The sequence below is a fragment of the Triturus cristatus genome, chromosome 4_2 (assembly GCF_964204655.1).
Source record: "Triturus cristatus chromosome 4_2, aTriCri1.1, whole genome shotgun sequence".
Lineage (NCBI taxonomy): Eukaryota > Metazoa > Chordata > Amphibia > Caudata > Salamandridae > Triturus > Triturus cristatus.
In genome coordinates, this window is record NC_140586.1 from 898,333,484 (window position 1) to 898,350,373 (window position 16,890).

The 16,890-nt window shown below is 48.3% G+C and overlaps 1 protein-coding gene across 14 annotated transcripts in view; it reads right to left on the reverse strand.

Moving 5' to 3' along the window:
• The window catches only part of ST3GAL3 (ST3 beta-galactoside alpha-2,3-sialyltransferase 3), a 1,226,061-nt gene that overhangs the window by 470,945 nt on the left and 738,226 nt on the right, over positions 1 to 16,890 (reverse strand). For all 14 annotated transcript variants that reach the window (XM_085602933.1, XM_085602932.1, XM_085602940.1 and 11 more), the window contains one exon: positions 5,365 to 5,457. In XM_085602933.1, the coding sequence (XP_085459059.1) occupies positions 5,365 to 5,457 (93 nt within the window). The remainder of the gene's footprint in view (positions 1 to 5,364; positions 5,458 to 16,890) is intronic.

A 16,890-nucleotide genomic window follows, 5' to 3' on the forward strand; every position in this document is an offset into this window, starting at 1 on the left:
ATGCATATCCCAAGAACCCGCAGGTGCAAGAGGGAGCTCTACTTTGCATACACGCCAGCACACAGATACATATCCGAAGAGTCTGTAGGTACAAGAGGGAGCTCTCTTGTGCATACACGCCAGCACACAGATACATATCCCAAGAGCCTGTAGGTACAAGAGGGAGCTCTCCTGTGCATACACGCCAGCACACAGATACATATCCCAAGAGCCTGTAGGTACAAGAGGGAGCTCTTCTGTGCATACACGCCAGCACACAGATACATATCCGAAGAGCCTGTAGGTACAAGAGGGAGCTCTCCTGTGCATACACGCCAGCACACAGATACATATCCGAAGAGTCTGTAGGTACAAGAGGGAGCTCTCCTGTGCATACACGCCAGCACACAGATACATATCCCAAGAGCCTGTAGGTACAAGAGGGAGGTCTCCTGTGCATACACGCCAGCACACAGATACATATCCGAAGAGCCTGTAGGTACAAGAGGGAGGTCTCCTGTGCATACATGCCAGCACACAGATACATATCCGAAGAGCCTGTAGGTACAAGAGGGAGCTCTCCTGAGCATACATGCTAGCCCACAGACACATATCCCAAGAGCCTGTAGGTAAAGGAGGGGGCTCTCTTGTACATACACGCCAGCACACAGATACATATTCGAAGAGCCTGTAGGTGCAAGAGGGAGCTCTCCTGCGCATACATGCTAGCACACAGACACATATCCCAAGAGCCTGTAGGTAAAGGAGGGGGCTCTCTTGTACATACACACCAGCACACAGATACATATCCCAAGAGCCTGTAGGTACAAGAGGGAGCTCTTCTGCGCATACACGTCAGCACACAGATACATATCCAAAGAGCCTGTAGGTACAAGAGGGAGCTCTTCTGCGCATACACGTCAGCACACAGATACATATCCAAAGAGCCTGTAGGTACAAGAGGGAGGTCTCCTGTGCATACACTCCAGCACACAGATACATATCCGAAGAGCCTGTAGGTACAAGAGGGAGGTCTCCTGTGCATACACGCCAGCACACAGATACATATCCGAAGAGCCTGTAGGTACAAGAGGGAGGTCTCCTGTGCATACACGCCAGCACACAGATACATATCCGAAGAGCCAGTAGGTACAAGAGGGAGCTCTCCTGCGCATAAACGCCAGCACACAGACACATTTCCCAAGAGATGGTAGGTACAGAGGGAGCTCTCCTCTGCACATATGCTAGCTCATGGATACATATCCAAACAGCCTGTAAGTACAAGAGGGAGTTCTCCTGTGCATACACACTAGCACACAGATGCATATCCCAAAAGCATGTAGGTACAGAGGGAGCTCGCCTGTGCATACATGCTAGCACACAGACACATAATCCAAGAGCCTGTAGGTACAGAGGGAGCTCTCCTCTGCACACATGTTAGCACACGGATACATATCCCAACAGCCGGTAAGTAGGAGAGGGAACTCTTGTGTGCATAGATGCTAGGACACAGACGCATATCCCATGTGCCTGTAGGTACAAGAGGGAACTCTCCTGTACATACCTGCTAGCAAACAGACACATATCACAAGAGCCTGCAAGTACAAATGGGAGCTCTCTTGTACATACAGGCTAGTACACATACACATCACAAGAGCCTGTGGGTAGAGGAGGGAGCTCTCCTGTACATATAGGCTAGCACACAGACACATTTCCCAAGAGATGATAGGTACAGAGGGAGCTGTCCTTGTACATACACTCTAGTGCACAGACACATCACAAGAGCATGTAGGTACAGGGGGGAGTTCTCCTGTGCATACACGCTAGCACAGAGATACATATCCCAACAGCCTGCAGGTACAGGAGGGAGCTCTCCTGCGCATACACGCTAGCACACAGACCCCAAAAGCATGTAGGTACAGAGGGAGCTCTCCTGCGCATACCCACTAGCACACAGACAAATAACCCAAAAGCCTGTAGGTACAGAGGGAGCTCGCCTGTGCATACACGCTAGCACACAGACACATGCCCCAAGAGCCTGTAGGTAAAGGAGGGGGCTCTCTTGTACATACACGCCAGCACACAGATACATATCCCAAGAGCCTGTAGGTAAAGGAGGGAGCTCTCTTATACATACACGCTAGCACACAGACACACATCCCAAGAGCCTGTAGGTAAAGGAGGGGGCTCTCCTGTACATACACGCTGGCACACAGACACATATCCCAAGAGCCTGTAGGTAAAGGAGGGGGCTCTCTTGTACATACACGCCAGCACAAAGATACATATCCGAAGAGCCTGTAGGTACAAGAGGGAGCTCTCTTGTACATACATGCTAGCACACAGATACATATCCCAAGAGCCTGTAGGATCAGGAGGGAGCTGTCCTTGAACATACACGCTAGTGCACAGACACATCACAAGAGCCCGTAGGTACAAAAGGGAGCTCTCCTGCGCATACACGCTAGCACACAGTTCCATATCCCAAGAGATGGGAGGTACAGAGGGAGCTCTACTGTGTACACTTGCTAGCACAGAGATACATACCCCAAGAGACTGTAGGTAAAGGAGGGAGATCTTCCGAGCATACACGCTAGCAGAGGGGCACATATCACAAGAGCCTGTAGGTACAGAGGGAGCTCGCCTCTGTACACACACTAGCACACGGATATATATCTCAACAGCCAGTAAATACAAGGGGGAACTCTCTTGTTTATACACCCTAGCACACGGATACATATCCCAAGAGTCTGTAGGTACATGATAGAGCACTCTTGTACATACAGGCTAGTGCACAAACACATATCCCACAAGCCTGGAGGTACAAGAGGGAGCTCTCTTGTACATACACACTAGAGCACAGACATATATCCCACAAGTCTGGAGGTACAAGAGGGAGCTCTTCTGTGCGCACACACACTAGCACAGAGATACATAACTCAAGAGATGGTAGGTACAGATGGAGCTCTCCTTTGCACACATGCAAGCACAGAGATACATATCCCAAGAGCCTGTAAGTACAAATTGGAGCTCTCTTGTACATACAGGCTAGTACACATACACATCACAAGAGCCTGTGGGTAGAGGAGGGAGCTCTCCTGTACATACAGGCTAGCACACAGACACATTTCCCAAGAGATGATAGGTACAGAGGGAGCTGTCCTTGTACATACACTCTAGTGCACAGACACATCACAAGAGCATGTAGGTACAGGGGGGAGTTCTCCTGTGCATACACGCTAGCACAGAGATACATATCCCAACAGCCTGCAGGTACAGGAGGGAGCTCTCCTGCGCATACACGCTAGCACACAGACCCCAAAAGCATGTAGGTACAGAGGGAGCTCTCCTGCGCATACACACTAGCACACAGACAAATAACCCAAAAGCCTGTAGGTACAGAGGGAGCTCGCCTGTGCATACACGCTAGCACACAGACACATGTCCCAAGAGCCTGTAGGTAAAGGAGGGGGCTCTCTTGTACATACACACCAGAACACAGATACATATCCCAAGAGCCTGTAGGTAAAGGAGGGGGCCCTCTTGTACATACACACTAGCACACAGACACATATCCCAAGAGCCTGTAGGTAAAGGAGGGGGCTCTCCTGTACATACACGCTAGCACACAAACACATATCCCAAGAGCCTCTAGGTAAAGGAGGGGGCTCTCCTGTACATACACGCTAGCACACAGATACATATCCCAAGAGCATGTAGGTAAAGGAGGGGGCTCTCTTCTACATACACGCCAGCACACAGATACATATCCCAAGAGCCTGTAGGTAAAGGAGGGGGCTCTCTTATACATACACGCTAGCACACAGACACACATCCCAAGAGCCTGTAGGTAAAGGAGGGGGCTCTCCTGTACATACACGCTAGCACACAGACACATATCCCAAGAGCCTGTAGGTAAAGGAGGGGGCTCTCTTGTACATACACGCCAGCACAAAGATACATATCCGAAGAGCCTGTAGGTACAAGAGGGAGCTCTCTTGTACATACATGCTAGCACACAGATACATATCCCAAGAGCCTGTAGGTAAAGGAGGGGGGCTCTCTTGTACATACACGCCAGCAGACAGATACTTATCCGAAGAGCCTGTAGGTAAAGGAGGGGGCTCTCTTGTACATACACGCCAGCACACAGACACATATCCGAAGAGCCTGTAGGTACAAGAGGGAGCTCTCTTGTACATACATGCTAGCACACAGATACATATCCCAAGAGCCTGTAGGTAAAGGAGGGGGGCTCTCTTGTACATACACGCCAGCACACAGACACATATCCGAAGAGCCTGTAGGTACAAGAGGGAGCTCTCTTGTACATACACGCCAGCACACAGACACATATCCAAAGAGCCTGTAGGTACAAGAGGGAGCTCTCTTGTACATACACGCCAGCACACAGACACATATCCGAAGAGCCTGTAGGTACAAGAGGGAGCTCTCTTGTACATACACGCCAGCACACAGACACATATCCGAAGAGCCTGTAGGTAAAGCAGGGAGGTCTCTTGTACATACACGCCAGCACACAGACACATATCCCAAGAGCCTGTAGGTAAAGGAGGGGGCTCTCTTGTACATACACGCCAGCACACAGACACATATCCGAAGAGCCTGTAGGTAAAGGAGGGAGGTCTCTTGTACATACACGCCAGCACACAGACACATATCCTAAGAGCCTGTAGGTAAAGGAGGGGGCTCTCTTGTACATACACGCCAGCACACAGACACATATCCGAAGAGCCTGTAGGTAAAGGAGGGAGGTCTCTTGTACATACACGCCAGCACACAGACACATATCCTAAGAGCCTGTAGGTAAAGGAGGGGGCTCTCTTGTACATACACGCCAGCACACAGACACATATCCCAAGAGCCTGTAGGTAAAGGAGGGAGGTCTCTTGTACATACACGCCAGCACACAGACACATATCCTAAGAGCCTGTAGGTAAAGGAGGGGGCTCTCTTGTACATACACGCCAGCACACAGACACATATCCCAAGAGCCTGTAGGTACAAGAGGGAGCTCTCCTGTACATACACACTAGAGTACCGACAGACGTGATGATACACACCCCAAGATGAGAGCCCCTGCTGGTAGGGGAAGGATGGTACCCAAAAAATCCTACGCGCCACCTATTTCTGCTACCAATGGTATAAGATGACACGAACCCATGGTCACCAAGACAGTTCTATACAGCACTCCTGCAGTGGCACGGCCACCACCGACCCTTCAATCCACGGACCCCTTTCACAAGCAGCCACTGTCTATCTGGACTCGACACCTGACAGCATGGACGTGGAGGCGAGAAGGTTCAGAGGGGTGGGTGCAGGAGGCAGGTTCTCATGAACCAATCAAGAGCTGGCATCACTTACTTTGGGAAGATGGCCGTCATCAGTGCCGACGCATACCCAGGCTTGCAGGACCCTTCTGAGAAGTTGGAGAATCTTGATGCCAGGTCTGCAGGTCTACAAGAGAAGATTGGAGATCAAATCAGATAATGTAAACTTTCAAGGTTAGAAAAAAAAGACCTGGGGCAATCACTAGGAATGATGTCATCTACTGAGGGAACAGGTGCCCGCTGGCAGCTGGAGGGCGGCTACCAATCCTACCGACAAGACAGGCACCCCTTGGTGTCTGTGTCTGACACCCCTATAGAGGTGGAATCCCTACTGCAGAGAGAGGCCCCATTGGTGTCTGTGTCTGACACCCCTATAGAGGTGGGATCCCTGCTATAGGAAGAGGGCCCCTTGGTGTCTGACACCCCTATAGAGGTGGGATCCCTGCTACTGGAAGAGGGCCCCTTGGTGTCTGACACCCCTATAGAGGTGGGATCCCTGCTACTGGAAGAGGGCCCCTTGGTGTCTGGCACCCCTATAGAGGTGGGATCCCTGCTACTGGAAGAGGGCCCCTTGGTGTCTGGCACCCCTATAGAGGTGGGATCCCTGCTACAGGAAGGAGGTGGGATCCCTGCTACAGGAAGAGGGCCCCTTGGTGTCTGACACCCCTATAGAGGTGGGATCCCTGCTACAGAAAGAGGGCCCCTTGGTGGCTGGCACCCCTATAGAGGTGGGATCCCTGCTACAGGAAGAGGGCCCCTTGGTGTCTGGCACCCCTAGAGGTGGGATCCCTGCTACAGGAAGACGGCCCCTTGGTGTCTGTTTCCGACACCCCTAGGGGGTGTCAGACACGGACACCAAGGGGTCCTCTCCCTGTAGCAGGGATCCCACCTCTACAGGGGTGTCGGACACAGACACCAAGGGCCCCTCTTCCTGTAGCAGGGATCCCACCTCTATAGGGTTGTCAGGCAGACACCAAGGGGTCCTTTCCCTGTAGCAGGGATCCCACCTCTATAGGAATGTGAGACACAGACACCAAGGGGCCCTCTCCCTGTAGCAGGGATCTCAGAATAGGGGTGTCAGACACAGACACCAAGGGGCCCTCTTCCTATGACAGGGGATCTTAGCTCTATAGGGGTGTCAGACACCAAGGGGGCCTCTCCCTGTAGTAGGGATCTTAGCTGAGATCCCTGCAACAGGGAGAGGGGCCCCTGATGTTTGTGTCTGACGCCCCTATAGAACGGAGTCCCCCTTTCACAGGAAGAGGGCCCCAGATGTCTGTGTCCGACACCCCCTGTAGAGCTGAGATTACCCTGCTATTGGGAGAGGATCCCTTGGTGTCTGATATCCCTGGAGAGCTGATATCCCTGCTACAGAGAGAGGACCACTTGCTGTCTGACATCCCTGGAGAGCTGAGATCCCTGCGACAGGGAGAGGACCCCTTGGTGTCTGAAACCCCTAAACAGCTGAGATCAACTGCCATGCGGAGAGTCCCCCTTGGTGTCTGATATAACTGGAGAGCTGCAATCCTGTGCCGTAGGGAGAGGTCCCCTTGGTGTCTGATATCCCTGGAGAGGTGAGATCCTATGCCATGGGGAGAGGGCCCATTGGTGTCTGATATCCCTGGAGAGCTGAGATCCCATGCCATGGGGAGAGGGCCCCTTGGTGTCTGATATCCCTGGAGAGCTTAGATCCCATGCCATGGGAGAGGGCCCCTCGGTGTCGGATATCCCTGGAGAGCTGAGATCCCTCCCACAGGGAGAGGACCTCGTTGGTGTCTGACATCCCTGGCAGCTGAGATCCTGCTACAGGGAGAGGACCCATTGGTGTCTGACACCCCTGGCGAGCTGAGATCCCTGCTACAGGGAGAGGGCCCCTTGGTGTCTGATATTGCTGGAGAGCTGAGATCCCCTGTCATGAGGAGAGCCCCCTTGGTGTCTGATATCCCTGGAGAGCTGGGATCCCCTACCATGGGAAGAGGGCCCATTGGTGTCTGATAGCCTTATAGAGTTGAGATCCCCTGCCATTGGGAGAGCCCCCCTTGGTGTCTGACATCCCTGGAGAGTTGAGATCCTCTGCCATGAGGAGAGCCCCCCTTTTTGTCTGATATCCCATAAGAGCTGAGATCCCCTGCCATGCGGAGAGCCCCCCTTGGAGTCTGATATCCCTGGAAAGCTGAGATCCCCTGCCATGGGGAGAGGACCCCTTGGAGTCTGATATCCCTGGAAAGCTGACATCCCTGCTACAGGGAGTGGACCCATTGTTGTCTGACACGCGTGGCAAGCTGAGATTCCCCGCCATGGAGACAGGGTCCCTTGGTGTCGGATATTTTTGGAGGAGAGAGATACAACTGAACCAGAGTGTGTCTCACAGGTGGGCCCCAGCCCAAGATGGAGTCTGCTAAGACCCTTTGTCACAGGGAGAAGACATGATACTAACACGCAGCGCCAGGGACACTCCGCTAGGAAGTGGAACATGGAGAAAACATTCCAGAATGTGGTGCAGTCTGGGGTACCAGGAGGAGACCCCCGCCCCGAGGGGACATTACACTAAGCAGTGTAGGACCCCAATGGAGAGGGGAAGTCACTACGCCCATTTCACTGATGGACATTTATCAGAACATATATTTTGCTAAGAAATGCAAACCATCTGGAGGGAATGTGTTTTCATTTACATCTACAGGAAAATGCACAACGTGAGATACAGAAAGTAAAACAAAAACGAAAACCATGTCAAACAAATTCAGTGAAACTAAATTTTACTAAGTCCACATAAGTTGCTAATTTTGCGTCCGCACACACGCATGTAAAGTCATCGGGGCAGCAGTAAAGCGATGTGGGGCGTCTGAGTGAACGTGGACCACAGGTCATTCATCGTATAGCCAGGGCACAAGTCCTAAAAAAAAAAGTGGGGGGCTAACCTAATCAGGCAGTATGTATGCAAGTGGCATCAGGGCGTGCGACATCACGGCGCATGACATCACGGCGCACGACATCACACATGGCATCACAGGAATTGACATCATAGAAAGTGGCATCACAAGCCACGACTTTACAAGAAGTGGCATCACAAGAAGTGACATCAGATCTAAAGCCCTCACATATATGTTGAGCAGGTCTATCATGTATGTTTGAGTGCATTGCGAGGATAATAGCACAGTGAGCTATGGAAGATGATATGTGACTTCTACACCTAGCAATCCCTTCGTTTTACGTTACACATCCTGTACATTCATTTACAAACATATAATTTATTGTACATGTAATATGCACGTGTTGATGTAAAGCGCTTTGACACCCTGCATTGGAATGAGTAGGGCTAAACCAGAAAAAATAGTGGTACTTAAATTATTTCAACCCCTCCTCAGGGGAAGTAAGCTCTATAGAAATGCACTTTGCTGTGTGTAAATACTGGGAAAGACCAACACATCTGCTATTCTTACAGTGCATGCATGTCTCCTAACAGGGACTGAACAAAGTGGAAAGCTGCCTCTCTTAAGTAAGTGTGAAGAGCTAAGCTGCTGACTGCTCCCACAAAAGGAGGCCTGAGGGCCCCTCGGATTCGGCCTTGGTAATGGGCCCAGCAGGAGTCTTAAGAGAGCCCCATCCCTGCCAGCAGACAAGGTGCAGGGGCTTCTGAAAGTGTCCCGGTGTTTGGAAATTACACCAGGACGAGTTCAGCACATTATTCAGTGGGGCCAAATTCTTGGCAGGGTGGATGGCGTTCACCCTGTGAAAAAAGTGGGCGGACGCCGTCCACTCGCGTGTACCCCCGACTCGCGCCCTGCGTCAAGCAAGCCCTGCAAGAGATGGTCTCAATCTTGACCCCGGAAGTGACCGAACATGCTCAACAGTTGGGCCACGTGCCCACTGAAAGTGACCACAAGCAGCGCACTTCCGCCCCAGTGGGCCTCTCAAACGGTCCATATGGCTCAGTGAGCACAGCGGCCATGCCTGGGTACAGCCACTGCACGAGGGCGCCGGATACGGACAATATGTTACTGAAGGAAAGCTTGAATGCATCGCGAGAACGGATTACAATGTGATGGAGGAGGACAACTCACCGAGCATGCCCCCCTTTTCAAGACTACTGCAACGGCTTTTCCCTACCACCCTATCTTGCTGCCTTTTGTTTTACTGTAACATTTATGTAGCAAACGTACCCCGGAAGCGCTCTGATTCGCATCGATTTCAAGCCGCCGTATCGGAGTGCGCAGGTAATAAAGAAATGGTAATGAAAGCTAAAGAAACATTTAAAGTTGTCTGGCGCGTATGTGCGCATGACTCATCTTTGAATGTTTTTTTATTGCTTGGAAAAAAAAACCTCAAACCTGGCCACTGCCAATGCTTTTATTGTTAATTTTTTTTTTTGCTTTAAGAAAACCATTACAAAATGGTCAGCCTGACAGGGCACTCAAGGACAGGGGTCATCCTGAAAGGATTTTTTCTTACAGCAATAGAAAAATAATCCAAACGTGGCCACCAGGCATGTAACCGGATATGCAGCAGCCATCCTTTTCAATGTATTAAAAAATAAATGTCATTCCAAGATGGCGGACTGCCTGTCAACTCGGCACATAAAATAAACAAGCATTGGCATAGCCAATAGGTCTCGCCTTTGGGACCTTATAAGTGTTTAGCCCATTATCCTGTTAATAATCCAGCCACACAATTTTACGCCCCAGTAGTTTTTAAGCTTGTAATGCTGTCTGCATTTTATTTTAAAATTGCAAATAACGGATGCTTTAACATTGTGTTGTAAACTATGGAGCAAGGTAAAGATTTAAGTTTGAGCTTTTGGTATCCACACTTTTAAATAACCCTTTAAATCATGCCACAGCTATTCATTTTCCACTCTGTTGTAGTACAGCCTAGGTCTGCTGGTACAGTGTTACCACAGAATTTGTTCTGTAGCCGCCTGGCTCTGTAAAAGTAGAAGTTCTGCATTACTGTCAATACTCAGAAGCCCTGAAAACAAGCACTTTTCCTCCACTCTCCAGACGTCACAAACAAGATATAATGCCATCGTCTGGGAGTTTATCGACATTTGTGGTTTGAAACCTGTTAAGTTATAAAAAACACAAAAGCAACTCACCAGATCCGATGACACTTAAAATTGCACCACTGTCCCTGGCGTATATCTACTTAGAAGAGATTGGGAATACTGCCTTGCTTGCACACCCATGAGACCAAATGACATTACAGAGACTGCCGCTTTAAGAGCGCCTGTTAGTACCTAGTTGCTTACCACTTCACACACAGGTTCATGCTAGGACTCTTCAGAGTACACAACACTGACACTTTCTCGAAACCCACACATTTTTGCAAAATGTCCTTGTTTACCACACTTACGACACGCAGCATTTTTTGCAAGACATACACACAAGTTAGGATAATGTGAAGGAAAACCACACTTATTGCATACATTTTTCGAGTAAGACTTTTTTTTCTGTTTTGTTGGAAACAAATCTATTCCTATTTTGCTCGGAATTAGATTTGAACTTGTCACTTTGTATTTTATCATTAGAATCTTTTTGATCTTTAACAGCTCCTACTAATTTTTTTTCGGGTTAGAGCTCTTTCGAGGATTTTTGAGATGGTTCTATACTTTTAAGGATACCAACCGTTTCCTCCAAAGAGGGATTCTTTAGAGAGTGAGCAGTTTCTCCTGTACTTTCCTGTCTCTACAATGTACAACAATTTGGTCCCTAATGAGCTGAGAAGTAAAATGTTCAAACTCACAATCTGACGCCAAAACGCGTAAAGATACTACATAAGATACTATACTTTCTTCGTTCTCCTGTTCTCTGGTAAAAAACTTGTGTCTAGCAACAACAAGACTGCTTTCCACATCAAACTGTTTCTCCAGCGTGCCCACGGCTTGATCAAAAACATGTAATTCATCTTCTGCAACTACCACCTCAAGGGGAGGTAGATGTTCTAAAACAGCTTGTCCTTCGAAACCTAGATTATGCTCAAGAATGAAACGTTTCCTCTCAGCGCTAAATCTAGAACCCCCCCATTGCACCCAGATATTTTACCAATGCTCTATACCACACTTTCCATTTGACTGGTGGATCACCTGGAAGCTGTAAAAAAGAGGGATGAGCTTGTACATTCTGCATAATGAGCTCAATTTAGAACACTTTCAATAACAGTACTGAATCAACAGCAAAAATTATGAATAAAATATATATATATATAAATCCACCAGCAAAATACCTGAAAAATGAAAAGGTTAATACAAGAAGAATTCTGTTACCATTAGAATAGTCCACCTGTGAAAAGGAAATACATTTAATTCAAGTGCCTCTCAAAAATGACACCATCAAAATATGAGGTATGTCCAGAAAACTGCTTCTCCTGTGTTGCAGTCCTTGTATGGCAAAACAAAAGTCAAGTCATTATTATGGTCGCATACCTTCAGACACGACTTCAATCGGCACACAGCAAAAAGTGATAAGAAACAATCACACCCCTTGTGATCGCATACGAAAAAGTCTCCTTTCCTCAGCACACACGGAGACTTGTTTTAGAAGTGTCTTTTCTCCTCAGCACACACGGAGACTTCTCTTTTCCTGAGTTTACACTTGTAGCACTGCCGCCGCAGCGCCTCATTGCGAACAAGATTGAAAATCAAGAGAAAAGGAAAAAAAAAGTCTCCGAAGTACGGCTCCCTGCGACGCGCACAGGATGAAATAGAAAGCTTTCCAGTTGCTAAGCAACAGCTTCTTGTTCTTCTGTGTGACACACGCGCTCGACGTACAGCTTCAGCGCAGTGACGTGCACAATCTGGACAACACCGATCTGGAAATCCTTTCAGTAACCAAGCAACTGCAGAGACGACCTTGTCCACTATGACGCGCAGTCTTTCACCGCTGACACTAAGAGGAGATTCCAATACGTCATCATTTTGAAAACAAGACTGACAGCGAAAGACCTCTCTACCAAGCAATTTAACAGCAGCAACGCTGACACTGACACAGGAACAATGGCATAAGATCGTGTCTAAAGCAGGTGGAAGACAGTAACTTTTACTTCTAACGCGAAGAAGAATGGCATCAGTATACCAAGAAAAGTCAATTACTTCAAGGGCATACTCCCGACAGTTAACTTGCAACCAACTGCACGGTGCACAGAAGTGAGAACATAAAAAGTAGCTCACCAATCCGGGAATGCCAGCAAGTTCCACCAAGAAAGCCACTCTTCTTACGACTCTTCAAATATTAGAAAGTTGATCTTGTGCGCTGCAAACAACCAGGAAGGCTAAAACTTCTAGAAAGACAATAGACCTTCACTGCACACGTGGGGGGAGAGAGGAACAGTCATCTTTCATCGCCAAATTTGAAGTGATTACACCAGACCGGTAAGTGTAAGAGCACTGACTTTATTGACTGTTCATCTCCACAGCTTCCAGGAACGGACAATGTCCTGGGATTCAAACCATGGTGTTCCATTACCATGACAATCACATCATAGGTAGTGCAGGAGAACTGGAAAGTAAACTAAAGGAGAGACTACTACAATATGCTGTGCAGAAATGAATAAAAATACACAATACCGGGAGTTTGACATGATGTATGTGGGAGTAACACACCAACATTCCACCAAGTTATACAGCTGCGGGGAGAGGAGATGAAGGACTGAAGATATTCCAAACACACTTGGTGGGTGCTTGCAGGTATAAATAAAAGTGCACGATGTCCAGGAGTTCGATGGCGGGGGGGGTGAAAGGGTTGTATGAAGTAGTAAGACACCAACATTCCACCAAGTTATACAGCTGCGGGGAGATTAGATAAAGGTCTGAAGATTCCAGAAACACTTTGCAGGGGCTTGCAGGTATAAATAAAAATGCACTATGTCTAGAAGTTCGATGGCGGGGGGAAGGTTTGTATGCAGGAGTAAGACGCTAATATTCCATATTATAGGGGTGTTTCACACCCCTATACAGCTAAGATCCCTTGTCCCAGGAAGAGGTCCCATTTGTGTCTGTGTCTGACACCCCTATAGAGGTGGGATCCCTGCTACAGGAAGAGGAAGGGGTCCGTGTCTGTCACCCCTATAGAACTGAGACCCCCTGTCACAGGAAAAGGGCCCCTGATGTCTGTGTCCGACACCCTCTATAGAGCTGAGATTACCCTGCTATTGGGAGAGGATCCCTTGGTGTCTGATATCCCTCACAAAAAATAAAAACAAGAAAGGAGCAAAAATATCCGGGGGGAGGGTGTGGGGGGGCAGAATGTTGATAGCACTGGTGTAGGAAGCAAATGGAAGGCTAAAAGTCATCCAACCCGGAAGCATGGTAAGGAAGAAACAAATACTTCAGGGGCTCGACAAACACGAGAATAGTGTGAAAAGCATGGAAAACCATCAAATACGAAGCATGGAAATGAGAGCGTCAAGAAAACCATCCAATTGTGAGCAAGGGGCTGAACCAAAGTCCTCTCTGTGAGCATTGTACTATAGACAGCAAGTCTTAGGCTACAGGCAGCGGTGTGTAGGCAGAGAGCTAAGAATGGTCTGGGTGACGTAAGGATGTTGGGTGAGGTGCAGGGGGTTTGGAGAGGTGCTCCAACCATGGGGTGGCAGCATTGACGTGTATAAGTACGGTGTTATGGAGACTGAGAGAACAGACGCAGACACCATCTTTAAGAATGGTCTGGGGTGACATACGGATGTTGGGTGTGGTGCATGAGGTTTGGAGAGGTGCTCTAACCATGGGGTGGCAGCATCGATGTGTATAAGCACGGTGTTATGGAGACTGAGAACAGACGCAGACACCATCTTTAAGAACGGTTTGTATCATAGAATAGAAATGGTCGGTAACGTGCCAAGTGACCAAAGAGGCCGTTTACTATATGTGGCCCATCCAGGAGAGATTGAAACTCTGACTTGAGGCACCCCAAGAGTAAGCAACCCATGAATAAACTATATAGAGTATCCAAATAGCGAAAGAGACCGGATCCTGAAGGCACTGTTAGCACACGAAATGGAATAACCAGAGAGAGAGAGGCCCACCCATAGAGGCCCTTTCAAGAAACCAGAGCTTAAACTACATGGAGTCCAACCAGGTGAGACAGAAGCAAACCCGGAAGGCTCTATTAAGCAACCAGTGAGTTAACTACATGGGGTGCACCATAGAGTGACAGAGGCTGAACCCTCGAAGACACTGTCAAGCAACCATTGAGTTCACAATACACGATGTACTGAGGAACAACAAACGTCTAATCAGAGGCACTGAGACGCAATTTACAAAGTAAACTACTGTTGGAACAGAAAAGTCCCTCACATGGTGACGGACGTGTACACCTGCCCTGAGTGTGCCCCACCTGCAAAGATATCTGAATTCCTGGTGCTCATTTTTGCTGTCATGGGCAACCACGGATCATGCGTGTGTGCCATAAAATAGGCCTGTCTCACTGATTGCGGTCTTGTTAGATCAGGATGGGCGCTGCCCTCATGGTAGTGAAAAGCTACTGCCTCTACCACCCGTACAAGCGTGGTGGCGGCAGCATTCCGTTTAGTGATCCGTAGAAGTGAACAGTCTTTTAACCTATGGTGTGAGGCCTACTGTCCACACCCGAGGTTTCCGCTGCGGTGTGCTTAATACACCCTTGGACTACATCAAGTTAGTATGTAGCACTGTGCAGCGTGCGTGTGGTTGCATGCATGTGCTGGGTGTATGATTGTCTGTGAGTGGTACAATACATGGAAGACTCTGGGTCCCATTTTGGGAGACCCCAGGCTGACAGAAGGTGCACGAGGCGGTAGAGGATCCCTCCCCCCAGACGGATATGTGGATTGCTGCATTCCTGAGAGCTTGCAGGGTCCCACACTGCAGGAAGGAAGAGCCGGGCTCTTCTGTACACTTCAAAGGGTGCTCTTTGATTCAGAGAGAGGTCACTGGAAAGGGGACTAAGCACATCTTAGAGAGGAGATGAGGCTGAGAAGAGAATCATGAAGGGGAGAAGTGGTCCTTGGATAGCCCTTTGAAGCTCATATCACTGAGACAGATGTTCAGGTGTGGACCTCTAGTCACTCCCATGGCCGGTGCTGTGGGGCTATCAGATCTGGAGTTGCTCCTGCTTTGACAAGCTGCTTTCTGGAGGAAGAGAGTTATATAACAATGGGGTAAACCCAAAGGGCCACTGGACCCGGGTATAATGTGGTACAAAAGTTATATGTCACAGTGGCAGACAATTACACAACAATGAAGCATAGACTTAATCTAAATTATTTTGCCACAATAAAGCATCTCCATGTAGATTTTCAAGAAATGAATGTGATTTAATTTAATCACCAAATGCTTAAATGAGATTAGATCAAAATATACAGTTCATGGCATATTTACATTAAAAATTTGGTGCACAAATGGTGAGGTGAACGGTGCACAGGAGGGATTTGTGTTAGTGATGTGGGAAGGGATGGCAGTGTGTGTATATATACATCAACAGTGAATAATTCTAGCCTATCCAGCCAAATATCTGGCAAATGCGCATATAGGAAATCATAATATATATTAATAGATGCAGATATACATTCTCTGTCATCTGTATTTGACATAAAAAACAAAGCTGTCGAAGTTTCGACCCCTATGGACAACAGGAGACTTGGGCCTTAGAGTGGGGTCTTCATCAGGACCGACGTGGTGGAGGGGGGTGAGTGACGGCACCAAATTGGCATAGCGAGAAACTTCAGGCTGTGGTTAAAGTTGAAGGGCCCGACCGGGCTCTTAAAACGTGAAGGGAGTAATAACCGTAATGAATCAAGGGCAGTGGCCAGGTTGATCAGTAACCTAGGACTGGGCACTGCTCTGTCATTAACTCCAAACTAACCTCCTAGTTAGGTTAGCTATTAATGTATATTATGATTTGCAATAAGCGCATTTGCCAGATATTTGGCTGGATAGGCTAGAATTATTCACTGTTGATGTATATATACACACTGCCTTCCCTTCCCACATCACTAACACAAATCCCTCCTATGCACCGGTCTCCTCACCATTTGTGCACCACATTTTTAAATGTGTAAATATGTCAAACTGTATCTTTTGATCTAATCTCATTTATGCATTTGGTGATTAAATTAAATCACATTAATTTCTTGAAAATCTGCATGGTGATGCTTTATTGTGGCAAAAGAATTTAGATTAAGTCTATGCTTCATTGTTGCTTTCTGGAGGAAGGGCAGGGCAGACGAGTGGGCACTCTAAAAGGAAGCAGACCCCAACACAAACTTCAGAGGCTCAGACACTAAATGACATTTTGTTTCTGGAAATAGATTATAAGAAGGGGAGCTCAAGGCCCCCCCAAATTGTCAACTGCGAAGCAGCCAGTCAGACTGTATGTCAAGGAGAAGAGGCTCTGCAAGTCTTCTACCTGTCACCAGGACTGGGTCTAAGGTCTACTAGTCTCCCAGCCGGGTGATGAGACCTCACCGAGGGAAATCTAAGACCATCTCCCCTGGAGCACCAACCTTGTGCAGATTCAACTAGGCGACCCCACATGCTAGAGGAGGGCTGACATGAAGGGAGACGTTGCCCATGTGTTGAGTAAAGTCAGGG